Source organism: Coturnix japonica, chromosome 6 (assembly GCF_054131305.1).
Source record: "Coturnix japonica strain WE chromosome 6, WE-NBRP24, whole genome shotgun sequence".
NCBI classification, from domain to species: Eukaryota; Metazoa; Chordata; class Aves; order Galliformes; family Phasianidae; genus Coturnix; species Coturnix japonica.
Genome location: NC_140668.1, coordinates 38492348 through 38517106, shown reverse-complemented (window position 1 = coordinate 38517106; position 24759 = coordinate 38492348). Strand labels below are relative to the sequence as shown.

Below are 24759 nucleotides of genomic sequence, written 5' to 3'. Positions count from 1 at the left end.
GGGGTAAAACCAAGAGCCAACGTGATGGATACTGAGGATGGGTTTTATGAAGAGATGCTTTCTCATTTTCTGCCCCATCCCTTAGGACCAGGATCCAACCTGGGACATGGGAACCTTCTGGTGATGGAGCTGTGGGTGCTTGAGATGAGCTTGGAGGACAATGCCAAGCCAGATGGGTGTTCACTCAGTTATATCGTGACTAACTCGCACTGTAGATCCTCTTTGATGGTGATGAGACAAAGCCTATGGATAGTAAACATTCCTCCAGCTTTTAATTGTACCTATGCAAGTTGGGGCTGAGGCTCTTATACAAAAGATTGCAAGAAGTGTGCCCTGCAGCTGCCCGTGCTGTTTCTTGTTACATTGGCAGTCAGAAATTCACATTTCATTACTCAGAAAAACGTTTACAAAGAGCAAACTTTGAAGGAAAGCCTTTGTGCTTCCCTTACTCAGCCTCTTGTTAACGGAGGGCACGGGGAATGGAAGGAGAGCATGAGCGAATGGGCTGGGAAGGCTGCCAGGATTCTGCACCTCTAAATCACATCAAGCACATGGCAGGGATTAATCAGGCATCTTAACGTTAGCTGGAGGGTTGTTACAACACAATTATGTTTCACGGGCCTCTCACTCTCTAATCTTTTGATTTCACCCGCAGCCAAAAGGTGAATGCAGGCTCTGAGGCTGGGTGGGCACGGCAGGTTGGTGTTGTGCAGCCTGGCTGTTCTGATTTGGTGCTTCATTTCTGCTCAGCCCCAGAAATGCTTGGGAAGTACAGATTCAAGGATAGGATCATAGAATGGCCTGGATTGAGAAGGACCACAATGTTCATCCAGTTCCAACCCCCTGCTGTGTGCAGGGTCACCAACCAGCAGCCCAGGCTGCCCAGAGCCACATCCAGCCTGGCCTTGAATGCCTGCAGGGATGGGGCATCCACAGCCTCCTTGGGCAACCTGTTCCAGTGCATCACCACCCTCTGGATGAAAAACTTCCTCCTCAGATCCAACCTAAACCTCCCATCCCAGCTTAAAACCATCCCCCCTTGTCCTATAACTGCCCACCCTCTTAAGCAGACCATCCTATTTAAACACTGCCTTCAAGTACTGGAAGGCCACAATGAGGTCTCATCGGAGCCTTCTCTTCTCCAAGCTAACCAAGCCCAGTTCCCTCAACCTTTCTTCATAAGAGAGGTGCTCCAGCCCTCTGACCATCTTAGTGGTCCTTCTCTGGATCTGCTCTAAGATCTCCGCTGTTGGGAGCTGGGTGGGTGGTGAGGCAGCTGACAGGATCGGCTCTGTTGGCTTCTCAGTTGTCTGAGTGCAGCTATCCCAGCCATGCAGATGTATTTAACTAGAGAGCAGCTAATGCTTTGGCATTTGCTGTTTGCTTCTCTGCATCTCTGTCTGGGTCTCTCTGGTTGCATCAGAAGCAATGTGTATTGATGCAGCCCACAGCTCTGTATGTGCATTATGTTTTGCTTCTTTCCCACAGTTAATGACTTTGCAATTAATGGCATGGGGGTCTGAGAGACAGGTCCACCCTAAGTGCTCTTGGCTGCCTTGCTTATGCAGTTGGTTGGCTGTAGGTAGCCCCTCTTTGCCCTCCCTCTGGTCAGGTGGCACATTTTCCTGTGTCATTCCCGATCACAGGTTTCTATGGATGTGGACTGAACCCTTTGTGCAGGTAAGCAAAATAAAGCCGAGCTTATGGGAAGTGACTGGAAAAACCCCCCTGGGTGGTTTGTTTGGGGTTAGCACCTTGCTGTTCGTCTGCTCTGATACGGGTGGACAAGGGGCACTTAGGAAATACCTTTCCTATTGTACCGAGGATCAAAGTGACCCCATTTATCCAGGCTCTGAGCACTGCCTCTGCTTCCTGGCTCCTGAACAAGGCACGAAATGCTCTGTACCCACACCTGACTGACCCTGATGCTGCTTTTGGGTTTGCTTATTTATTTTTCATCAGCTGATGTGAAGCTGGCAGACGCAGAGATTGAGAAAATCAGGAGGTGTTTGCACAGGGGGAGGGAGGTGGGGGCAGTTTTGATGATATCAGCAAGATGGAGAGGAGGTGGAAAAGGTAACAGAGCCTCACCTGGCCCAGTGCTCATACAGAGCATTGGAGAGGAGCTGTGCAGCTGGAACATGGCTCCAGCAAACTGCTTTGCAGGCTCTGGGTGCTCTGAATGCCTCAATAGATCTCATAGCATATTGTGGGGGCACGGATCTGGCAGTGCAGACCCAAAGGAGAAATAACAGCTCTTTGTGAATGGCATTTACAAAGCTTCCCTGCTCTGGGAGGAGAGGCATTTTCCATAAAACAGAAGGGAGCGATTGAAATAAGGAGTGTCATAACTTGTCTACAGCCAGCAGTGAGAAATGGGAGCATAACCCACGAGCTCCGGCTCTTCCTTGGATGCTCTCTGCTAGTGCTGGATTTGCAGTGGTGTCTTTCAGACTGTAAGCAGACACCCATGAGCTCAGCCACTATGGGACCCAAGTTTAATAGGGACAGCAGCAGCGTGAAGGTCGGTGGCTGCCATAAGGGAAGCACAAGCAGGCACGTGCTGGGAGCTGGCCTTAGTGTGCTCCTTTGCTGCCTTGTTTTTTGGCCTGTCAGCTGCACTCTCACTCACTTTGCTCAGGAAATGTCTCAAGTGGTTTATATATATATATATTTTGTGTGTATGCAGCACGTGCCTCTTTGGCTCAGTTCTCCCCATAAGGGAGACAGGGCAATACCCTTCTCCCCCCTCCCTTGCTGAGCTCTCTAGATGCCTGTGTTCCTCTCTCCTCACTGTTTAGGCAAGTTAAAAATAATGATGGTTAACTGCTTTCTGCAATAGAAGATTACTGCACTATTAAAACTGGAGCGGACACGACTGGGGTGCCAATGAATGTTCTCAGAGGAAGGGTCTGAACATGCAGCGCATGGACCGAAATAGGGCCCTCCTGCTGCAAGGCCCCAGGTGACCCATCTCTCACTGGTGCAATTACCAGAGTCTTGGCAGCTGGCAAGATCAGCAAATGGGGTTTCTGTCAGAGCTTGTTACCTTAATTTGGTTAATTGTAGAGCAGAGTGCGGTTGAACAGCCAGTTCAAACCAGGTTTCAGAGCATCAGGGTGCCAGGCACGGGCAGGGCACTGCCTGCTCCCAGTGGCTGTCAGTGGGATGGGATGGGATGGGATGGGGATGGGATGGGATGGGATGGGATGGGATGGGATGGGATGGGATGGGATGGGATGGGATGGGATGGATGCAGGAGCTGAGGGGGGTGAGCAGAGCATACACCCCTGCCTGCATCCTGCCATGGGTTTGCTCACAAAGCCTTTGCACAGCTATTGCCACGCTTGGCAATCTCAGCTGCAAATTTGTACCTGTTGATTTGATCCCAAGTCTGCCCAAAGGCTGGAGTGGTGCATGTTTGGGTTGGGAAAGAGCAGGATGTAGCTTCTGTCTGGAGCAGAAGTTCATCCCTCTGTTTTGAACAGCAGGACATGTGTCTGTGTTAGAGGAAGGGGGTAAGAGGGAACTGAGCTGCACCACCCAGCCCAGTATCCCCAGTCTCCAGCCACAGTCACAATGGGGGTGAACCAAACCCCCATGTGTGGTCTGTGACCACGTTGCCATGAGGCACAAGTCTGTTACTGTCTATGGCAGGGCAGGATGGAGCTTTAAAAGGACAGCTCTGAACTGAGATCTTCAGAACAGGCTTGTTCAGAAGCCCAGGAATAAACCTGCCATTCCCAAGTGGCTGCTGCTTTGTGATGCTGCATTCAGCTGTGCTCTTCTCCCCCCCTGGGCAGCTGTGCCAGCTCAGCCCTTCCTTAATGGCACTGCATGGAGGTTGGGGAGACATAGAGTGAAACCTGCAGGTGTGACAGAGGAGTGAATGTGAGAGCAGGGTGAGCAGACATCCCAAGGGCTGTTTGAAATGCTCACAGAGCTCTCCTGCACCATTGGCAGGTGATGCCAGCAACTAATTAAAATCCCTATTAACGACAAGCGTAGCTTATTCCCATAACAAAAGACCTGGATAGAATTAGACTGGTAATTATTCAGGAGGTGCTGAAAATAAACTTAAGGTGAGCTGAGGTTGTGGGATGGATGGAGCAGAATGTGATACCGTGCACACCCACCTCGGCTGCATTGTTCATAGCCAGGCCAGGGCATTCATGCTACATTAAGATGATGTGACTGAACCCGTAAGCCAAGAATTAAGGTTAAACTTTGCAGCATTGCATCAGGCTGCGTTTCCACACAGCTCTCCTGTTTCAGTTCCTTGTTTCATTCAGGAACAGGCAGCTGGGTCCTGCTTTGCAGCCTCCATCAGCTCGTTGGCTGATGTTACACAGGTCACAGCACTGCCTGATCTCCCCGTTTCCTCTTTTTCTCTGCCCCGCTGCCCTGCTTTTGGACTTGGTTTCATAATTGCTGCTCCCAACTACGGATGTGCAGCAAAAGAGGGTGCTGAGCTCTGCGTAGGACTCAACAGGAGGGAGGAGCGGGGTGAGAAGGAGGAATGCCTAGGATGGAAAGAATGGATCTTCCCAGTGTGAGGTGGGAAGAAAGCGCTGCCAGCATTAAAAGCACCTCGTGTCGTTCATACCCTGTTCTCTCCCCAGCTGCAGGGCTGGGCACCCTGTGCTAAGAGCAGAAGGGTTAAGCTGCAGGCGCTGCTGACTGCCATGTGATGCAGTCGCTTGGACGATTAGCAAAGATCTGTGCCCTAAGAGGAATCACATGGACTGATTGGGGCTCCCTGTATGCAACCTGGCCTTTGTGGCTGCAGGCTACATGCAGGTGTGGTGCTGAGCTTTGCTTGCTCCCCTTCCTTCCTCACCCAGGGCACCAAAGGGAGCGTGACATTGTCAATGGGGCAAGCATGGAGCCTCCACATCAAAAGGCTGGGAACAAAACAGTTGCAAAGTGTTGTGAAGCAAAATAAATAAACCCCTGGCTGCACTGGGGGAGTTATGACCGAGTATACAATCAAGTCCTCTATTAATGGCTCCTTGTTTCAAAAGCCAGCTCCATAACAGGAACTTTGGATCCTCAAGCCTTAAAGGATCTATCTTCTGATATTCAAGCCCTACAAAAGCTAACTTCCCACAATCAAAGCCATGACCACAACCCTCTGCTTTATCAGGTGGAACTGGAGGAAATCCTGGGGTTTTTATCGAAAGAAAGCAGCTTTCAGTTGAGAGAACAAAGCGACCGTATCTGTTTGCTTAGCATCTTCCAGCAGGAAGGCCCCCAGAGTGTTTTCTTCGTGAGGAGATAGCTGGAAGATTACCTTGGCGATAGCACGTTGTTGTGTGAGAAAGTCTGACTGCTTGCTAATGGCTTGATGCTCAACAGGGCAGATCTGGGCCCCGATTATTTGGTGCATTACCCCAAGTGAATCAAGCACTGTAAAACCGGAGGAGTCAGCGCAATCTGAGTGGGTGCAGGTGCTCTCCAACACAGCATCGGTGTGATCATCAGGTGTCTGGCATCAATCCTGTCCTCTTGTTTTCCTCTATAGGTGATGTGACCAGCCTGACTCCTGAGCACTCCTTTGAAAACACAAAAGTGGGCGTGGGGAACATTGTGCTGGCCTTGTACAGTGGTCTTTTTGCCTATGGAGGATGGTAAGATGCAGCCCCCTTCTTTTTCTGAGTGTTTGACACAGCAGTTTGTTCTATTTGTCCCTAGGCTGAGTTTACAGGACGAGCATCATCCAGGACCATCCCCATTCTTTGTTGTTAGCAGGGCAGTGGGGCAGATAACTGCTCTGGGTTTCCCAAGTGATGTTAGTAGTTGTTCTCTATGTGCCATTTCCAGCCATGTTACTGAAGCATGGATTCATGTAGCAGAGATGAGATTACAGATGAGTTTAGGCATGGCAAAGCAAGGAGACTGCCGAGTCCATCCATTGCAGCACCAAACTGGAGGACATTGCTGTCCTTAGCAGCCCAAGGAGCTGCTCATATTGCAATGTAAGCCATCACACTGCCCAGAGGGTGACCCTGCCACCAGCCCTGAGCCTGCAGCCAGCTCTTCTTGCAGGGAAGCTGGCAGCGTGGTGTGCAAATGACAGCACCCAGAGCTTGCACGTCTGCAGGTTTGCAACTAGGCATCACCCATTGATGGTTTTACAGCAAGATTTGGTCTTTATCTCACCTAAAACTCCCTGTTCTTTTCATGTTACAGGAATTACTTGAATTTTGTTACAGAAGAGATGATAAATCCCTACAGGTGAGTGACTTCCTTGACAGGGAAACTTCTTTATGGCTACGTGTTATTATGGGTTGTTCATCAGCCCAGGAGCCTAAGTCTCTTTCTAGGGCAACAGGCTAATGGCATTGCTCTACCTTGGATTAAAGGAGGGGGAATGATAATCTCTGTCTAAGAAGGGCTGTTGCTTACACTGGATTCTTGTGCTGCTGATATTATCTGCGTTGTTGGAGAGTCCTGTTTCCTTGGCATGGCACCTCTCTGAGTTATAGGCGAGGAAGAGGCACTTACAGCTTTATTGCTTTTTTGTGTAAACTCCCACAACAATGTGCAGGCATGCATTTGTCATGCGCTTTTCCTGCTCTGTCGAGCAACAGGCTGCTGCTTTCTGCACTGCTTGTGCCATTCGGGGCAGTGCCAAGGGAGCTGCAGAGGTGAGGATGGGCTGCACTAAAGCAAAGCATCACTCATCGATAGATCCATTCTGCCTGTAGGGAAGGTGCAGTTCTCCCACCATCACAGGCTTATGGGTTTAGAGTCTGCTCCTGGCTGGCCCCAGTGGAGATTAGTGCCTGCTGGGAGCTAAGGCTGCTGTGCTCTTTTCTTGACAAACACAGTTAAAGGAAGTTTTTGCAGTCTGCAGTTGTTTTCTTGTCTTCTGGACGCAGCCATGGTATTTAAGTCTCACCACCTGTGACTTTGGACCAATTAGGTGGGGAATCAAGCAGGGTTTCCTTTTTCAGTTTCTGCTCACAAATGAGGTTGGTCTGCTGGGAAAGGCACGTTAGTACCAACATAGTCTCGTCTTTGCAGCTCCACTCAACGTGTGGCTGAACTCATTTGCTCTGAGTTCAACCAGCTGCATAGAATTAGAGCTTAAAAACAGCCAACTCTCAACCCCTGCTCTTTCCAACCCCACAAGAAAGACCAGCACAAATGCATCTCCTTCATCCAAAGAAGATGACTGTGCTAATGCTACCAATAGACTTGAGGTTTTATTTTTACTTGCTTGCCTTGGCAGTGACCATGGATTACTGCTTGCCCAGATGGCCAGAGTCTCCCTCTGTAAGAAAAACCCCTTCTGCCATCATCCTTCACTCTGTCAGCTCTGAGCTGTTCCCATTTTCTGCTCTCCTAGAGGAAAACAGTGTGACTGAGAAACTGGAGAGCCATGGAGGAGCAGAACGGCTCCTGCCAGCTCTTAAGTGAGTGCAGGAGGGCTGCAGTGTGAGCCTTCAGCACTCCCTGTCAGCAGCTGTCTTCTGAGTTAGAGCTGCGTAACAATTGATGTTTTCTTCCTAGAAACCTGCCTCTGGCTATCATCATCTCACTACCTGTAGTCACTTTGGTTTATGTGCTGACAAACTTGGCTTACTTCACAACCCTGTCCACAGAGCAGATGCTGACGTCCGAAGCCGTGGCTGTGGTAGGTGCATTTCTGATGTGACTCATTTGGCTTCCAGGGCTGGTTAAATTGAACTTACAATCTCTGCATACATCTCCTACTTTGTCCCTTGTTGATCGTGGCTGCTTATTCAAAAAAAATAAATAAATGAAATAAGCTGGCGTTTGATGGGAAATAAAAGAGCAACTGTGACGGAGCAGGGAATAACAGCATGATACCAGGGGGATTAATCACAGATGGGGGTGAGGGGGGGTCAGTTAGCGCTGCTCTTTGTTCAGAAATAGCCCAGGTTGCTGCTGCTGGCCTCATGACTTATCATCAGTTACCGGAACGTGATATTTATGGGGAAAGGTCATTCAGACGATACTAGACTGAACTGTTCTCTCTTTCTCTGTATCTTCCTTGTTACAATTAAGAGAGGAAAAAAGAATACCTCCATTAGTTAAAATGTCACGGAGGTCAGAAATCTGATTGCTTCAGATGCCACTGGTGTGGCATGACCTTGCAAAACAGAGTGTGACCGGGATTGTTTGGTGCTTTAGGGGGAATCTCCTGGCCCAGGGTGGTCAGTGTGGGCCATCAGGTGACAGCTCCATCCTTTGGGTCAGCACAGAGCTCCAGCCTGCAACCACACAGTTGATGATCATTAATGGTCCTTTTCAACCCAGGCCATCCTATGATCCTATGACTCTATGAAACAGCAGCCTGCATTGCGTTACTCTGGTTGTGTTTCTTTGCATGTATGTCAAAATCAATGTGGCTGTGATGGCACAGGGCTGCAGTGTGAGTGAGTTTGTAATTCAAAGCTACAACTCCAGGTCACTGTGTTTGTAAAGGGCCGTGTTTCAGTGTCCTCACTCAGCTCCATGCCTGCAGTTAGCAATATCTGAATGGCTGAATCTACTTCCATTTGCCTGCGAGCTTTTGGGTAACTGTTCCAATAAATCCTATCTCCCAATTCTCAGGGAAAGAGTTAATTGTTCAGTTAACTCCAAATGTTAAAGCAACCATGAGTTCTCTTGGGCATTTGGATGTGATGTACTGTTCTCATTGACCCCATTTAGGACTTCGGGAATTACCACCTTGGTATCATGTCCTGGATCATACCTGTCTTTGTGGGCTTATCGTGCTTTGGATCTGTTAATGGATCCCTCTTCACCTCTTCTCGGTATGTTTCTTGTTGAGTTTTGTGGCCTTTGTTTACAAGCAGTGCTCGATGCCTCTGGGTTTGGAACAGTTGTCCTCCCCAGAGCAGCTGTGGGTAGACACAAAGTCTGAAGGGTCTGGAGGCCATGTGGGGAATGATAGAAACAAAAACAAGGCCTTAATACCATATCCATTTGAAAAAGAGAGCCTGCAGTCATCCTAGTCTTCCGTTCCTCAAGCAAAGTCCTGTTGAAGTTAATTAGAATATAAACAAACACAGGCTTGGAGCTCATTGGCATTGCCTGAGAAAGTGGGTGTAATGAAAACCAGAAACTTACGAAACTTCAAGGCTGAGAACTCCTTCGGAATGAGGAGAAAGGATGGGGAGGACACAGGCTGAGGAGGTTCAGGTCTGATGCATCTCCCCAAGGTTATCTTAGGAAAGTCACTTAACTGTTTGCTCCAGAAAGGAGGATGTAAATACATCTTTTTGGGCAGAAGACAAACCCCAGCCCAGGGCTGATGGTTGCAGTGGTCATAAATTCTCTGTGTCCCTCAGGCTGTTCTTTGTTGGATCCCGAGAAGGACACCTACCTTCCATTCTCTCCATGATTCACCCCAGGCTTCTCACTCCTGTGCCATCCCTTGTCTTTACGGTAAGCCCTGGGGTGTGTGGTGGGGGGTGTCAGCCTGGTGTTGAGACAAAGGTTTGGGGATGGGATTCAGGTGGATCGATTAGAGAAGGGCTCCAAGTGCAGCCATCTCTGCTTGTTGCTACGAGAGGGGACAGGTTCTTCTCATCATATCTGATATTCCACTTTTGTTTAGTAATCATTCCAAGCACCATTCGAAAACAGCTTAAATAAGTAAAAAAATAGTCAACCTGATTCTCTTCTTGGCACATAATGCCCATGTTTGTTGCTTTAATACATGCAGTTTTGCCTACCTTTCCCTCTGCTAATGGCTTTATTTTTTTTTCTGGATGCAGTGTGTCATGACCCTGCTCTACGCCTTCTCCAATGACATTTTCTCAGTCATCAACTTCTTCAGCTTCTTCAACTGGCTGTGTGTGGCCCTGGCCATCATAGGCATGATGTGGCTGCGTTACAAGAAGCCGGAGCTGGAAAGGCCTATCAAGGTATGAGCAGTGCAGGAACTGTTTCAGGTCCTCCCAGTGCTGGGCTTTTTCATTTGAAATAGCTCTTTCAAACCAGTCAGAGGCTTCAGCTCCTCTTCCTATATGGAAAGGGGAGTAGAATGGGAAATGTATTGCCATCAGGAGAAGAGCTGTGGAAGCACGAGCTGTGTAGTTATCAGTGATGTCCCAGATGCATCAGAACCTGCCAAAAGCAAATGGGTGCACTCACCACACAGGAGGTGAAGAGCTGTTGTGACCATGAGAGCATGGGGATGAAGGATGCTCTGGGTGGCAGAGATGTGGGGTGGCCCAGCACAGAGCTCTCGGTGACTAACGTGCTCCCCAGGCTGTGACTCTCAGTGAAACGCTCTGTAGCATCGTGGAATTCACTTCAAATGATTTAATAAAGCAGCCAAACCCATGCCTGCAGAGATGAGAACTCTGTTCTATTTGTCCTTGGCCAGCTTGGCAGCGCTGCATCCCAGCTGGGAGGAGGCCAAGACCATGTCAGCCACAAGCATGCCTGCCTTCCTTATGGGCATGCTTCTCACTCATCCCCCAGAGCACACTCAGGTCTCTGCCAGGCAACGGGGGGCCAGAGAGAAACAAACTCTCAGACCTGTCTTGGTGCCTTCCCACAGTAACTCTTTCCATGGCTTGTGCTGTGTCTGCTGCTGCATTTGATGCTGTCGGTTCAGATGTTTTTTATAAGGAATCACTCACGAATGTTTTATCTTCTTCCCCTGGTATAAGTTCTTACCCTTCCTTTGGTCCCTGTTTAGGTGAACATCTGCCTGCCCATTTTCTTCATCCTGGCTTGCTTGTTTCTCATTGCTGTTTCCTTCTGGATGACGCCAAAAGAATGCGGGATCGGCTTTGCCATCATCTTCAGCGGGATTCCTTTTTACATGTTTGGGGTCTGGTGGCAAAACAAGCCCAAGTGGATTCTCCAGGGCATCTGTAAGTATTGCCAGAGCAAGGTAGAGCAAGGGTGCAGCCTTGGAATAGCGATGTCTCCAGTGAGCATGCTGCAGCTAGCAGCGCTGGCTCTTGTTTGTGCAGTGAGGGCTCCCAGTGCCTTGGCTCTGATCAATGCTTTTAACACCAACAAGTTTTAGCTTGACAATTACCTTATCTAACGAGCACCTAAAGTGCACCTTGGCTTGTGATAGTTGCAAAATTCAGGCCAAATATCTGTGGTGGAACGTAACTCGATGAGCACGTTGTTGCATCCTGCCCCTTGTAAAAGCACAGGTCAAACCTTTGCCAGCAGAGAATACCTCTGTAGTGGTGTTGGGAGGGAAAAGTAATAACAGTTCAGCAGTCTGAGCACAGTTGGCCTAAATTTGACTGCTGTCAGATGAGAATTAGTCCCACTTCATCGCTCAGCCAGCGCTAACGTTTCTATTCCAGTCAAAGTCCCCTTTGACATCCAAATGTGACAGCAGAGCAATGGGAGGAGAAAACCCTCCATCCCCTGGATGTTTTCTCTTATGAGGCTTATTTTTAAGCCGCCTTTGGGTAAGGTTTTCCAACGGGGTGTATTTTGAAGGGCTGGAAATGCTGTGCTTGGCACACGCAACCTCTGTCTGAACAACTGCATCAAGGAAGTCAGTCCACGTTACCCAAGCTCTGAGGTCTCCCATCTGTCTCCCAGCCTTGGTGCTGCAGGATGACCCAGAAAAGCAGATGTAGAACTGCCCAGCCTCAGCTGGGTGCTTTTTATGAGGAAGAAAAATATGTTTAGCACTCTTAATCCTTTTTTTTTTTAACACTTTTTTCCCTCACTTTTTTATTATTCTGAGTATTAGGCTCAGTTCCTGGAAGAGCCATTATTGCTGTGCCCAGGTGGTAAATTACTGCATTAATTACTTTCCCCCCCACCAATGGCTATTAAGGATAAGAGAGAAAATCTCTGGGAGCACAGAGTGATAATCCTGCAAATGCCCTGCTAGAAATGTGAACTTTAAGCTCATGTCTATGAATATACATTGTGAATAATTCGACCACCTCCAACTAGTCTGAGTTTGACTCCGCTTGCGTGCATGTAGAACTGCTGCTGGTTTTCCTTGGCATCCAAACAGGGAAGCATCATCCCAACAGGGAAGCAGCAGAAAGGTGTGCTTGGATAGCAGCCACCATAATGAATGCTGGGAAAATAAAGAGGTCTAAAGAAGGTGTGTGCACGTACAGCTAAGGTTTTCCAAATTGGAAGAAGATGCTTTGGCCTGTGCACCTTCCTATTGTGCCTGATTCTGTTTGGACTGCTTACAGCTCTGGCATTCAAATGCAGTTACCGTGTCATCATGCAAGTAGAAGCTGGTGCCGAGTGATTCCAGGGTAGTGCAGCATCCATCTGCAGGATCAAAGCTCCTGCTCTTACATGCTTGAGTTCTAAGCAGGAGTGGAGAGCAGCCCGTGGTTTGTTTGCTTCAAGCTTTAAACTATACTTGGACTAATCCTGCTCAGAACTGCAGTGGGTTGGCTATGGGGTGTGCTCTGCTTAAAGAAGCAAAGAATTGTGAGCTAAAACCAAGATAAATACGTTGGGCCCTCTGTAAGCAATCCCTTTGACCCATACTTTGCTTTTCCTCCCGCAGTCCACGCAACAGCCGTGTGCCAGAAACTGATGGAAGTGGTTCCGCAAGAATCATAAGCAGGAAAAGCAGAGACGTTCGGCTCGAGGAAACGCACAATATTAAGACGACACAAGGAGAAAAACACTTCTGATCCCTCATCAATAAAACCTAAGCACTGGAGCACCCTGTCAGAACTGCTTCGTGTCTGACACGGTGCCGCCTGCTCTGCCTTGCCTCCCTCCAGCCCTCCTGCTGCCTCCTGAAGAAGTTCTTGGTACGAACATGGGCCAGGAAGAGGAATTCCTGCCGGCGACTTCTTGTGCATCCAGTCAGCCTCTGTGCGTGTGTGTGTGTGATACTGAGGGCTGTACCTCAGTTCTGTGTGGGCTCACTAAGTTGAGTGATGAGCCCGACCCACCTGCCCTACCTAGTCAGGGGGTGGATGAGGAGGAAGGGTTGTCTGAGGGCTTAGGGCATGCATAAATCTGTGCTACTGGTGCTTTGCGTTCTGTCCAGCGAGTGCCACTGGTGGTGATGGATAGAGGTGAGACAAGGCAGAGCAGAACTAGTGTCAGAGCAATGAGAGCGAGGAGGCCTCGTCTGACTTGGCTGTCTGGTCCCCAGCTGTTGTGTGGCTGTAGCTCTCAGCTCCAAACCATCTCCTGCTGTTGAGCCAGTTTGCTGGGATGCCCTTCTCAAAAACGCCCACCCTGAGCCCTGTGTGATCACGCTGGGATGGAGCAGGCCCAGTTGCTCCCAGTTAGCCCAGGGAACTGCAGATAGTCAGTTCTTTAGCCTGTTTGCTCCTTGTTTTTGTGTAGGTATCATCCAGCGTGGGGTGAGACCCTCTTTGCCCTGCCCTTGCCTGCAAGGTTGATCAATACATGCCCCTAAGCCAACTATGAAGATGAAATATGGGTGGGATTCTCCTGGTTTGTTCCCTGGGTTTTACATGGGAGATAGGACCAACTGGGTTTGGGGGGTAGAAAGGGCCACACGCCCCAATGGCTGGACCTGCTTTAACCCTAGTCTGCTGTTTTGGTCAAGGAAGCCAGGACTGGAGGCTTCTTGAACAAGTGGCTCATATTGTGTCAATAGTCAATTGGAAATGAAATGCATCTTTTCCTCACCAGTAAGCTGCACTTGTCTCTGTGGCAGTCTTTTTTTGTGCTTGTGCTTCAGAAAATGGTCGGTGATCCTTTTATTCCTCTGCCATATTTTTGTAAGTTAAGCTGTTTGGAAGCTGGCATCCTCCAAGAGCAATTGCTACCTACTGGATTCTCCTCTTAGCATAGAGTCATGTTGGAGAAGAGGCATTAAGGACACCAATGGTACTACTAGCTCATGCTTTGTCCTTTTAAAAAGCTCTTCAGCAAAAAAAAAGCATTTATGTTATAGCAGGTGGGCAGCTTTTGTCCCAGTGTATGTGGCTGTGTCCTACATGTGTCTATGTGCAGCTCCTTGCTATTGCTTTGCCAGCCGTGCATCTTTGCTTTAAGGCAGGGATAGGTGAGACAATCATCGTGCTGAAACCTGTGTGGTCACACTGCTTATTCCATGGCAATACAGTGCAGAGATACCCAGCCCAGCCCTGCTATGCTTCACATTGCATCAATGCCCAGCTCTGCTTGAGCTGAGTTAACCTATGGAGAACTGCAGCTGGTTGGGGTATGTCTGCAGTGCAGAAGTACCCAAAGTTCTGGCCAGTGCATGGCTGTTCAGGGACCTACGTGCAATGAATTGGAGCATCTCAGAGCCAGTGCCCATGGGGAGACTAGTGCATAGATAAGGTCACGAGCTATATAAATCCTGCACTCAGTTTTCCTCTTTACGAGGAGTCCTCTTCCAGCTGAAGGCTGAGATGTTTTTGCAGGGTAGCAATGGGAACTCGCTCCTTATGGGCCTGTTTCATGGAGAAAAACCTGTCTCTCCCTCTCCCCTTTGGTCTTGGCAGTTTTTGGCTGCAGTGGTCTAAGGACTGGTTTCCTGCATGGCCTGGATTGAACTTAGGGACTCTCAGTGCTAATGATATAAACCAGCAGAATCAAGTCGAGTACTGATTTACATCAGATTTAACTTGCATTATAAGACCAATCCACAGAGAGCTCAGAAATGGGTCCAAGTCTCCCAAACGTCTGGGGATCGCTTGGTTTGGGCATATCTCTTAATGAGTTTCATCAGTGATGAAGACCATCAATAAACGATATCCTCTTGGTGACCCTTTCACACTGGTTTTACAGAGGAGATGTCACACTGAGATTTATTTTTTTATTAACTGATCTTAATTAAAACCTTAACTCCGCTCGCTTGCTTTTTAAGAATGTTGATTATTTTCTACTTGCTGCTAAGGATCTTTCTGTTGTGCTACTAACCTGCTGCCTCTGGCACTGACGTCACACATATGGTGACCTCGTTTCCACAGCAATAGAGGTATAGGGAGAAACCCAACCAAGCACCAGCACAAATTCACACAACTTTTGTATTGGATCAGCTCACATCTCAGCCTGATTTCTGATATCCCTGATTGATGGAGGCTGCTCGTTCCCCACTGCTAGATCTCGGTGGCAGGGCTGGTAGAGAAGGCTTTTTAGAGATTAGAGGTGATAAATAAGGAGATAAGACCAAATTTCATATCAGAGGAAATGTGACTAAAGCTGTTTCTCCAAGGGGTGAAAGCTGTAATCGTGTCTCTGTGTGCATTACTGTGCAGTGACTGTTGCACTAAGCTGAGCCCCAACCTTCACTGCTCTTCATGCAGCTTGGTTGTGAATCTTTGGAGTCCCAGCACTGTGGATGTTATGGAACAGCATCCCATGGGATTCAGAGGAGGCTGCAGCCCATGGCTTTGCTTCAGGTTCCTCTTCCTGAGCGTGAGCCCACTCTGGTAAACACACCATTGTGTTTCAGCAGTCCCATCTGTGCACAGCTGAGTTCAAAGGGGCTCCGGTGCTTGCACAAACTTCCAAGACCCGTTAGGTGGAAGCTGGTGTGGAGTGGCTTTGTTCTGTGTGCTGTGCTGTGCTGCCGGCCCTACAGGAAGGTTTCCTTTCTCTGCTGCTGCCTGTGCCTTCAGCCATAGCCACAGTGCTCTCAGGCTTTAATAACAATCCAAAAGGAAGCAAACAGCTGCGTGCTGTCCTTACGCAACATGCCGGCTGGCTGGGTGGGACAGCAGCTTGTGCACAGCCCTGTTCCCAAAGACATCCAAAGGGAAGGCACAGCCCAGCCAGACCCTGGTGGGGTTTTTCCTTTGGAAGCTGCTGAAGCCACACTGCAGCTGAGGAAGGGCAGCCTGGGGGCTGTGTTGGAGGTCAGCACCTCCCCAGAGCTTTGCATTACAGCCCCACATCTATCCATGGCGTGGATGGGAGGTGGTCCTGTGATGGTTGAGCCCTGAGCTGCCAAAGGGTTGCTTGCTTCACAAGGGGCCGCAGCCTCACTCTGGCTTCACCCATACATGGGAAGTTTCTTCCCAGTTTACACAATCCAAACTGGAACTGGCAGTGGGGTGAGGGCTGCACACTGCTCAGGGTCTGCCAAAGACCCTGCCATGCACAGCTCTCCCCCCGGCTGTGGTGGTTGGTGATGTCCCTTGCGTTAGGTCATCTCTTAGGAATCAATGTCCAGAGGATTTTCTTTGCTTCGAGCTGGTTGCATTAGAAGGGGGGATGCTTCCCCCAACTGCTGAGCGTCAATGAGAAAAGGAAAAAAATTTTAAAAAAATAAATAAAAAAAAAAAGGAAAATATTTTTTTAAAATACTGAATGAATTCTGAAGTGGCCTGAAAGAGACTTTATAGATATAAAACACCGCAACTATTCCCATTGGTGACTCCCATCTCAGTGCAGGCTTATGGTTGCCAAGTGCTCTCCTGCACAGGGATGGTTTTCACACCCCCAAGAGATGTCCCCATGTGTTCAGGGGTCAGAGTTGGGCCCGTGTCCCCCCCATAGCCCTGCAAATAGGGATTGTGATGGGACACGGACCCTGTGCTGACCCATGGGACAATGGTGAGAGTCACTGCTGGAGAGTGAGCTGACTTTCCCGAGCAACCTTTTCTTCTGAACTTCATATTTTTGTCCTTTTCTTTTAAGCAGGAAAGAATTCTCTCTTATTTTCTCCAGCAAATTTACACCTCTTTGACCTTTTTGTTGCATTTGGTTGCTTTGCAAAAGAAAAGAAAAGAAAAACAAAACCTACTAATTTAAATGTTGCTGTAGATGGCGTTCTATTTATTTTTAAGGGGTAAATATCTTTTAAGTCTTAATACTTCTACAGTCGATGCTATTTACAGTGTCTGTGTCCCATTGGCACAGCAGTTCAGTGGCTGGCCGAGCTGCCCCACCAATGGGAACACCGTCAAACTGCCTTGTAAAACAAAACGTCTCCCACCACCATGTATTTTTTCTAGTATTTCTTGATTCTTTTTATGTCTGTGGTTAACAAAACCTGTTCCGTGTTCGGGTTGGTTTATGTTTCGGGTTATCTGGTTGTTGTTTTATTATTTTTTTTTGTTTGTTTAGTCGGTTGTTTTTTAACAAAGAAAGCTGAATTACAACTCTCCCATTGCTGGTCTTTGCCTCCAACTCATTTTGCATAAGGTTCTGTTGTTTTGGCCCTGCAGCCCCTCTGCCCCTCCTGCTTTCACATTCACATCCCTGTGTCTGGTTGGGCCTAATGCAGATGAAGGTGATGGGGAATGGCTGATGAGAGGCACTGTGGGAATGTGGAGGTGTGAGGAATGCTACTGTGGGCACCCCTATGGGAGAAGATGGGGCTGTGTTTTCTCATTCCTTGCTCCTGCAGACGCCAACAGGGAGAGGTGGGCACAGAATGAAGCTCTAAGCCCAGCAGCGCATGAGGCTGCAGTGCTGCTGCACACATTGATATGGGATTTATGCACTGCAGCCAGCTGGGTGGGGGTGGTTAGTGAGTTCCCAAGAGGCAGTTCCTGCTTCAGGAGTGAGTATTGCATCTACTGCAGAAAGTAATGCTTGGAGAGAGTGGCAGCAATGCTGCATGGAGCAAACCCAGCTGCTGCAGCACCATTCTGCCTTATATGAAGTGAAGAAGGAAGTTAGGGGTGCAGAAATTAGGGTATTTCAGGGCTGTCGTGTGCAAGCAGGGACACTTGCTGCATTAGAGGTGCTCAGTGAAGGTATTAATCTTAGGAAAACATCTCTAAAAGCCAACGTGGGCAGAGAGCGGAATAGCGTGTGCCACCAGATTTACAAGAGATCTCTCACAAAGCGACAGCTGTGGCCAAAGAAGGAAAACAGAAGAGAGAATAAACCCCGATAAGACACAGCAAACATTGCATTCACAGTGCTGCCACCAGCACGAGAACAGGAAGGGGCTGGAGCCTGTGGAAAGCCAGCTCTGAACAGGGCTCTGCAGACAGGGAAGGTGGCAGTGGAGAAATGACACGAGTTATTTGCGTTGTGTTCACTACAGCCTTGCTTGGAGAACTTCCCAAGCTGGAGCTTTTGTAGGGAGCGTATGCAGGGAATTGTTGCCAGATAAAGCATCGTGCTTGGGAGCAAAGCTCCAGCTCTGGGTTTGGAGACTTGGAAAGCTCCTGGCTGGCAGGTGCAGCCCAATGCACGGCCCAGTGGTGATGCCCAGAGTGAGCAGGGGGTGCAGCATTGGCCTGGAGCAGTTGCAAGAAGCTTTGATAGGGGATACAGTGAGCAGAGACAGAGAGAAGAGCATCCTGGGCAGAAACACGGCTTTGGGATGGGGTAGGAGCCGGCAGCTTCTGGTGACTTGTGTGACATTCACAATGGGCTGCAATGAAGGATCTCATGTGAAGCAAAAAGAATTGCAGTGCTATTCTGTGACACTGCTCCATCCATCCCGAGCACAAAGCTGCCCCTCTGGCCCAGACACAAAGGCAGGAAGAGGTTTCAGATCACGGTGATGTTCATCACACGCTCGAGGGCAGAGGATGTTGGTGAGACCAGCAGTCTGCCTGCACCAGAGTTCAAAAGGAGACGAGAAAAGGGGCTGTTGTGAAGCACAGCAGTGTTGAGCTCCATGTTCCCAGGGCTGGGAGGGCTAAGTGGGATTGGGGCTGAGCTGCAATGGGAGGGAAAGGCTGGGAATGCAGCCCTGGGGCACATCAGACACAGAAACCAATGTTTTCCCATTTCTCTCCCCAAAACCAAAGCAGTAATGGAGATGCTGGGGGGTCTGCCATTGTGGATGGATGAAGAAGCATAGCAGCACTTCTGTGAGCTGGAGGCAAGCCTGGCAGAAAGCATTAACCCAGTCATTTATTTGAAGGTTTGCGTACAAGATGAAAGGTACCAAATAAATGTGTTTGCAGAGGGGAGAACACAGCCTGAGGGTGGGGTGTGATGTGCTGGGAGATGTTTCAAGGGCACAAATAGGAAGGAAAGAAAGGAACTGAGGAGGGGTTGTGGCTACAGCCTATGAGGGAGGTAAATGAGTGCAGCAAAATGAGATCCAGGTGTGAGGAAAATTAACAGGAGTGTTGGTGTTGACCAGCTGCCTTGAAGCAAAGGAAAGAGGAGAACAAAACTGCCTCCTTAAAACTGAAGCAATGGAAGTTCTGCTCGGCAGCCTTATTTTTTAACAAAAAGGAGCCACAAGGAGCTGCTGCCATGTCCTATAATGGTACAGAGGTGTCTCTCATAAGGCTGGGCACTCCTCTGGCCATCCAGCACTGTGCTGTGCTCCTGCTGCTCTGTTTGCACTGTCATCACTCATCACTTTGTCATCTTTTGGAGCACAGCGCTGCACAAGTGGTGCCAGGGACATGCAGGGGGGGTTAGCAGCGTGCTCTCCAGGGCTCTGATAAGAGCATATGACTGACTTTTAAGGCTGCTGCTGGAAGAGCTGAAGGTCTTTATCCACGCTCTGTCTTTGCGTGGTGCCAGTGCAATGCAAGCTGTAAGCCAGGCATCAGCAAACACCTCCCCAGACTGCTGGAAATGAGGTATTGTCTGTAACAGCACCGTGGCAGATCTCACAGCCTTCAGAGCAGCCAACGGCATCCTCACCAACATGAGTAATGACAATAAAATGTGCAGAGCCTCGCACACGCTGTGTGCCATAAAGCAAATGGTGCGGACATGGCAAGGCTCCTGTACAAACCCTGCACGGTGGGAACACAAACATGTTCTCCATTTGGATTGAGTTCCTGGCGGATCCAGGCAGTGAGTGCAGGAGCTCATAGAGGTTCTTGCTCCACTTGTCTGGAGCAGCAGTGGCTGATGTGACAAGAAGTTCATCCCTCCTGCCTGGGGGAGCTCATAAATCAGGTCTGGGCATCGCAGGTATTTGGGATTGTGGTGCAATGAGGTGCAGGGTGAGGTGCTGCTGCACGTCCTGTCTTGGAGTCAGCAGATCAGCTAAGACAAAAAGCAATGTCTGGAGGGTGTGCGGTACCTGCAGGCCAGGAGGGACCAAAGCTGCTGTCATAAAGGGCACACGGAGCTGCTGGGCCTGCAAGGACTCGCAGTGGGGCTGCTGCTGGCCCCAGCTTTCATTAAACAAAGTCAGCAGACCAACTGCACGCGGGTAATAAACCCGACAGTATGTGCAACCTGAGCTGAGTAAAGCAAGCTGAAGGTATTTGGGGTCGTGACAGCTGCAGCAGGGAGTTATGGGCAGACCAAGGGTGCAAAGCACTTAAGGAGCAGGCTGGCATGTGCGGGGACCTGAAGGAAACGTGCCATAGGGACACTGCACTGTGAGACCAGAGACTGGAGGGGGTGTCCCAGAACTGCAGGGTGGGCTTGGGGGTTGTAGAGATCTTTCCAACCTGAATGATTCTGTGCTTCTAAGGGGTGGCTTTACCACATTTCATGCTCAGTGCATGCTGGGCTGCTGGCTCCCAGTGCCACCATGTCTGTCTCCCTGTCTGCAGCTTTCCCCTGCTGAATGGCATTTTGCCATTTGCCAGCATTGTTTCTCCTTAGGAAATAAAAAAAAGCCCAGATGGACAAAGCTGCTTTCAAAGAGGCGCTGCCTTTCAGTGGTGAGAATGGTTGGAGCTCTCACATGCTGTGTTCTCTTGTGCAATCGTTGCAAACATCCGCGCTGGCTGCGGGCAGTGGATCACGGGGCAGGAGCCATAGTGCAGAACAAGGGGGTCTGGGCTGACCGGCTGCTAATTGGAGCCTCCTTCCTCAGGTGGGGAGAATAATTGCGTGAACACAAAGTGCCAGCTCCTAGAAGAGGGTTATTTAAAGCCACGCTAATCCAAGTGTACAGCAGTTCCTGTGAGTAATTGGAAATGATCATCCCTGGTAACGTTTTGGTTTCAGAAGGAATATGTGGGGATGGAAAAATCCTTCTGCTGATTGAACAGCCTGGAACCTGAGCAAACCCAGGCAGATGATAAGACCCAAAATCTTGAGAATCATCCTCTATAGGATTTTCCTCTTGCTGCATGGGTTCAGTGCCACCTGGGTATCTGTGCTTGCAGGAATGGAGACCTTCACCCCAAAGTTTGCCCAGTGCAGAACTATGGTGGGGTCACAGAAGTGGAATCCAGAAGGGGATCTCCTGTAGGAACACAATTTATATCTATCAGCCACTTCAGTGCCTGCTTGCCTTGACCTGTTCCCTGCCCAGACAATGGGGAAAGGCTTCAACCCAAGAACACTGGGAGAGCAGAGCTCTGTTGCTTCATGCAGAGGGTGAGGTGGGGAAGGATGCTTTCATGTGGTTTTCCTCGCCCTTATAACACGAATTCCAGGCTTTCTGTGGAGCTCACTCCCTCCACTGCATGCCACCAGCTCCAGTCCTGGTGGTGATTTGGGGATGCTTGCTCTGAGCATCAGCACAAGGGCTGATCTCCTGTTTCTGTGCTCCACAAAGAAACCACAGGCACAGGGCAGGCTTCCCTCCCTGGGACAGAGTTAGTTTGGAGCCTGCTTAACTCCAGCCACGTGCAATGAGCACAGGGCTTGGGAGGAGATGGGGAACTGGAAACCAGGAGGAAAATAGGCCTGGCATGCAAAATGGAGCTTGATCCCATGTTAGATCAAGGAGTGAAGGTGCACTCAGATGCGTGTCCCTGCCAGGTCATGGTGCAGCAGGCAGAGGAGCAATGGCAGGAGCTGGCTTGCAGCAAACTCAGTGGGGGCAGGAGGATTTGGGCTGTGGCCCTTAAGTTTGTTCTGCAGCACCTGGGAATGTGAAGGGTCTGAAGGCCAAGCCAAACTGCTGGGACCACCTGGGTTATGTTTCTTGGGTACTGAGGGTTAGAGGATATTCCCCAGCTGGGTTTGGTGGGATGGGCAGTGCCCATCTCATTGCCTCTCCCCAGCAAATAACCACTGGTGCAAAGGCTGCTGCCCTGCAGGCACAGTGGAGGAACTGGGGGATCTGTAGGAATGAGGAACCCAACGCCAACCCACACCTGCAGCTCAGCCCTGTGCAGGTGAGCCCATGCCTGGGGAGAACTGCCAGTATCTCCAGCATCTCAGAGCATCCCTGAGTCCCAGTGCCATGTATTGATCTGATCTGCACTGATAGAAAGCTGTAATACACACAGCAGCAGCCAGCTCCCTGCCCATGCAGATGGGCTGCTACTCACTCCAGCCCCACAACATGACAGTTTATCTTGTGGGAGAACATGAAGCTGCTCCAAGTGTCAACAGCCACCATAGAAACGCAGCTCCCCGCTGTGATCCTGCCCAGATATCGCTGCAGAGCAAGCAGCAGATAGCAGAGCAAATATTGGTTTTCCAGGGGGACCCAACTCCGCTCTGCTTCATCAGCAGGAATGGATCATCTGTGGTGTGTCAGATTGTTTTTCACGTGGGGTTCTTCCTGACAAAGCCCTGCTTTCTGTTTGAACATCACAGAGAAAAAGAAAGCCTGATGTTACACATCACCAATGTCTGATTTTCGCCTTCCTGCGTATCTCTTTTGTTCTAGTGTGAGAAATGACATCACAGAGGAAATGATGGTGGTTATTTCCAAGAGAGAACACGCACATTAACAGAACACCCCTGAGAGATACTAGGCGAGATTGCAGCTTGACGTTAAAAATAAACCCTTTCTTTGAAAAAGCAGATGGACAGATGTGAAACCATTTCCTACTGCATCGTGTCGGTGAAAACGCTCTGAAACTTATCCATTGACCTTTTACAAACAGGATCATACCAATAGCTGGAGTTTTCATCCAGCCTGACACTCCCTGCAGGACTATGACATAGCGGTGGGGTTTGTACATGAGGCATTGCCTTGTGCTGGAAGGAAAGAATCATAGAATCATAGAATGGCCTGGGTTGGAAAGGACCACAATGATCATCTGGTTCCAACCCCCTGCTGTGTGCAGGGTCACCAACCAGCAGCCCAGGTTGCCCAGAGCCACATCCAGCCTGGCCTTGAATGCCTGCAGGGATGGGGCATCCACAGCCTCCTTGGGCAACCTGTTTTACCTACACCTCACGATGCAGACAACCATTCCTGCAGGGAACTCTGCAGGGAGTTCTGGGTTTTACTGTTGCTATTTTACTATTGCATCGGCTCCATGCACAGTGTCTCACAAAGCACAAACCCCATCATAGCACGCAGCCCCTTCCCCGTGCCCCAGCAGCCCAGCACCTTAGGAGAACATTTCTGTTCACCAAGGTGTGGTTGATATACCCAGGTTTACCTTTCTAAGCCACTGAGAATGAATAAATATTTTCTTTTCTTTTGCAAAAGCTCAAGGAATCTTGTCAGGGTCAGCGTTTCTCGAGGGCAAATGTTTAACGTGATAAGGGATGTATGGAGCTATCTTTATTGGGGGGCGAACAAAACCAGACTGAACTGGAGTGAGAGAACATACAGAATCCCTCTGCAGTGCATTGCTCAGCATGGATAAGTCATCAGTCTGAGGAGATGGAAGCAGGAGACAACCTGGCCCAGTCATGGTCAGGCTGGAGGCCACAAGTGGCTTTTTGTGAAGACAAAACACGATTAATTTAATCAACAGTCCAAGTAATTCAATCAGCATTGCCACTATCAGGTCTGAGGTAGGTGAAAATCAAGCACTAAAGGTCAGGCCCTGTCCTTTACCTCCATCCAAAGGCAGGATGCTCCTCTCCTCCCAGATAATACAGGGGTTGTGTGATGAAACAGTCTTCAATACAAAGTGAGGGCTGGTTAGGTGCTAAGAGTGCTGATTATCCTTAACAAGAGAACTAGTCAGAGATGGGAGCTCTGCAGCTCTGCAGATGATGCAATGTCCCTGCTGCTCTTGCAGCAGCCCTTCGCTGCAGAGCTGACACCCGGCGGCACACAGCAGCCATTGCAATCCTTAGTCTTAGCACATCTCACCCCGGGTTGCATCAGACTCAGAATTTGAATAACGGGGGAAAAAATAGGGTTGTGTACGTAAGCGCCGGAGATTTGATGGTGATTTTGGCTGCTTTGCCCTTATTGAGCGATATGACCATGGCTGTCTGGAATTCACTGCTCAACCCGGGCTCTTGGCATTTCCCTTCACTCCCTCCGTTCTCACTCATTTCATCGAATGATTTCTCTTCCTCTTTAGAAATACAAGGGGGAATTCAAAGATGTCGGGGTGCCACGGATGGAGCTGAGCCCTGTACCCAGGTCTCCCTACCAACCCCTGGCCCCTGGGTGAAGCGAACCAATGCACAATGACACAGGCATTTCAGATGAACGTTTTGCATCATCTTTTTACATGGGCAGACCAGTACACACATCCATCAAGAAAATAGGAATAAAGCCAAACAAGCCTGATGACAGGTGAGGAGAAAGGGCTCCACACTCCATCCTTATATCGTGAACCATATAGCCTTCCCCGGGGATGATTAAGCATCTCTAAAGAAGCTTAGGGAGCCTAATGAACAGCTTGCTAGCCTAATTAATTAAGATCCAGGACAGACATACAGGCAGCCTAAGATTTCTGCCTTCTTAGCCCTATTCTGGGAACCAGAACAGTGGTTTGAGCGGATTGATGGAGGGCAATGGCATGGGGAGATGTGACAACAGCTGCTGGAGTATTTTCATCAGGAGCAGCCTCCAAGCTGGGCTGCTAAATGCTGCCAAGCTCAGTGACGCTGCAGACACCCTGCACACTTGAAATGTCTGCTCTGATGAAAAGAGAAATCCCTGTTGCTCTCTGTGTGACAGGATGCTTGACAAAGGACGAGCAAGAGGAAGCAGTGACACACGCGGAGGGATTTTGCTGCTCTATGAGGAAAAGCAAAAAAGAATTGCAGCAAGAAATACATCTTAATGCTTCCTGCTTGTTATCTACCACACCTCTCATCCCGGCACTT

At 49.3% G+C, this 24759-nt stretch overlaps 1 protein-coding gene across 1 annotated transcript in view; it reads left to right on the top strand.

Moving 5' to 3' along the window:
* Positions 1-17050, top strand: part of SLC7A5 (solute carrier family 7 member 5) — a 33178-nt gene extending 16128 nt beyond the window's left edge. The window contains exons 3-10 of the mRNA XM_015874195.3: positions 5525-5630; positions 6193-6237; positions 7519-7642; positions 8686-8789; positions 9327-9423; positions 9756-9905; positions 10688-10865; positions 12506-17050. Of these exons, the coding sequence (XP_015729681.1) occupies positions 5525-5630; positions 6193-6237; positions 7519-7642; positions 8686-8789; positions 9327-9423; positions 9756-9905; positions 10688-10865; positions 12506-12561 (860 nt within the window). The 3' untranslated portion in view covers positions 12562-17050. The remainder of the gene's footprint in view (positions 1-5524; positions 5631-6192; positions 6238-7518; positions 7643-8685; positions 8790-9326; positions 9424-9755; positions 9906-10687; positions 10866-12505) is intronic.
* The last annotated feature ends 7709 nt before the right edge of the window (positions 17051-24759 follow it).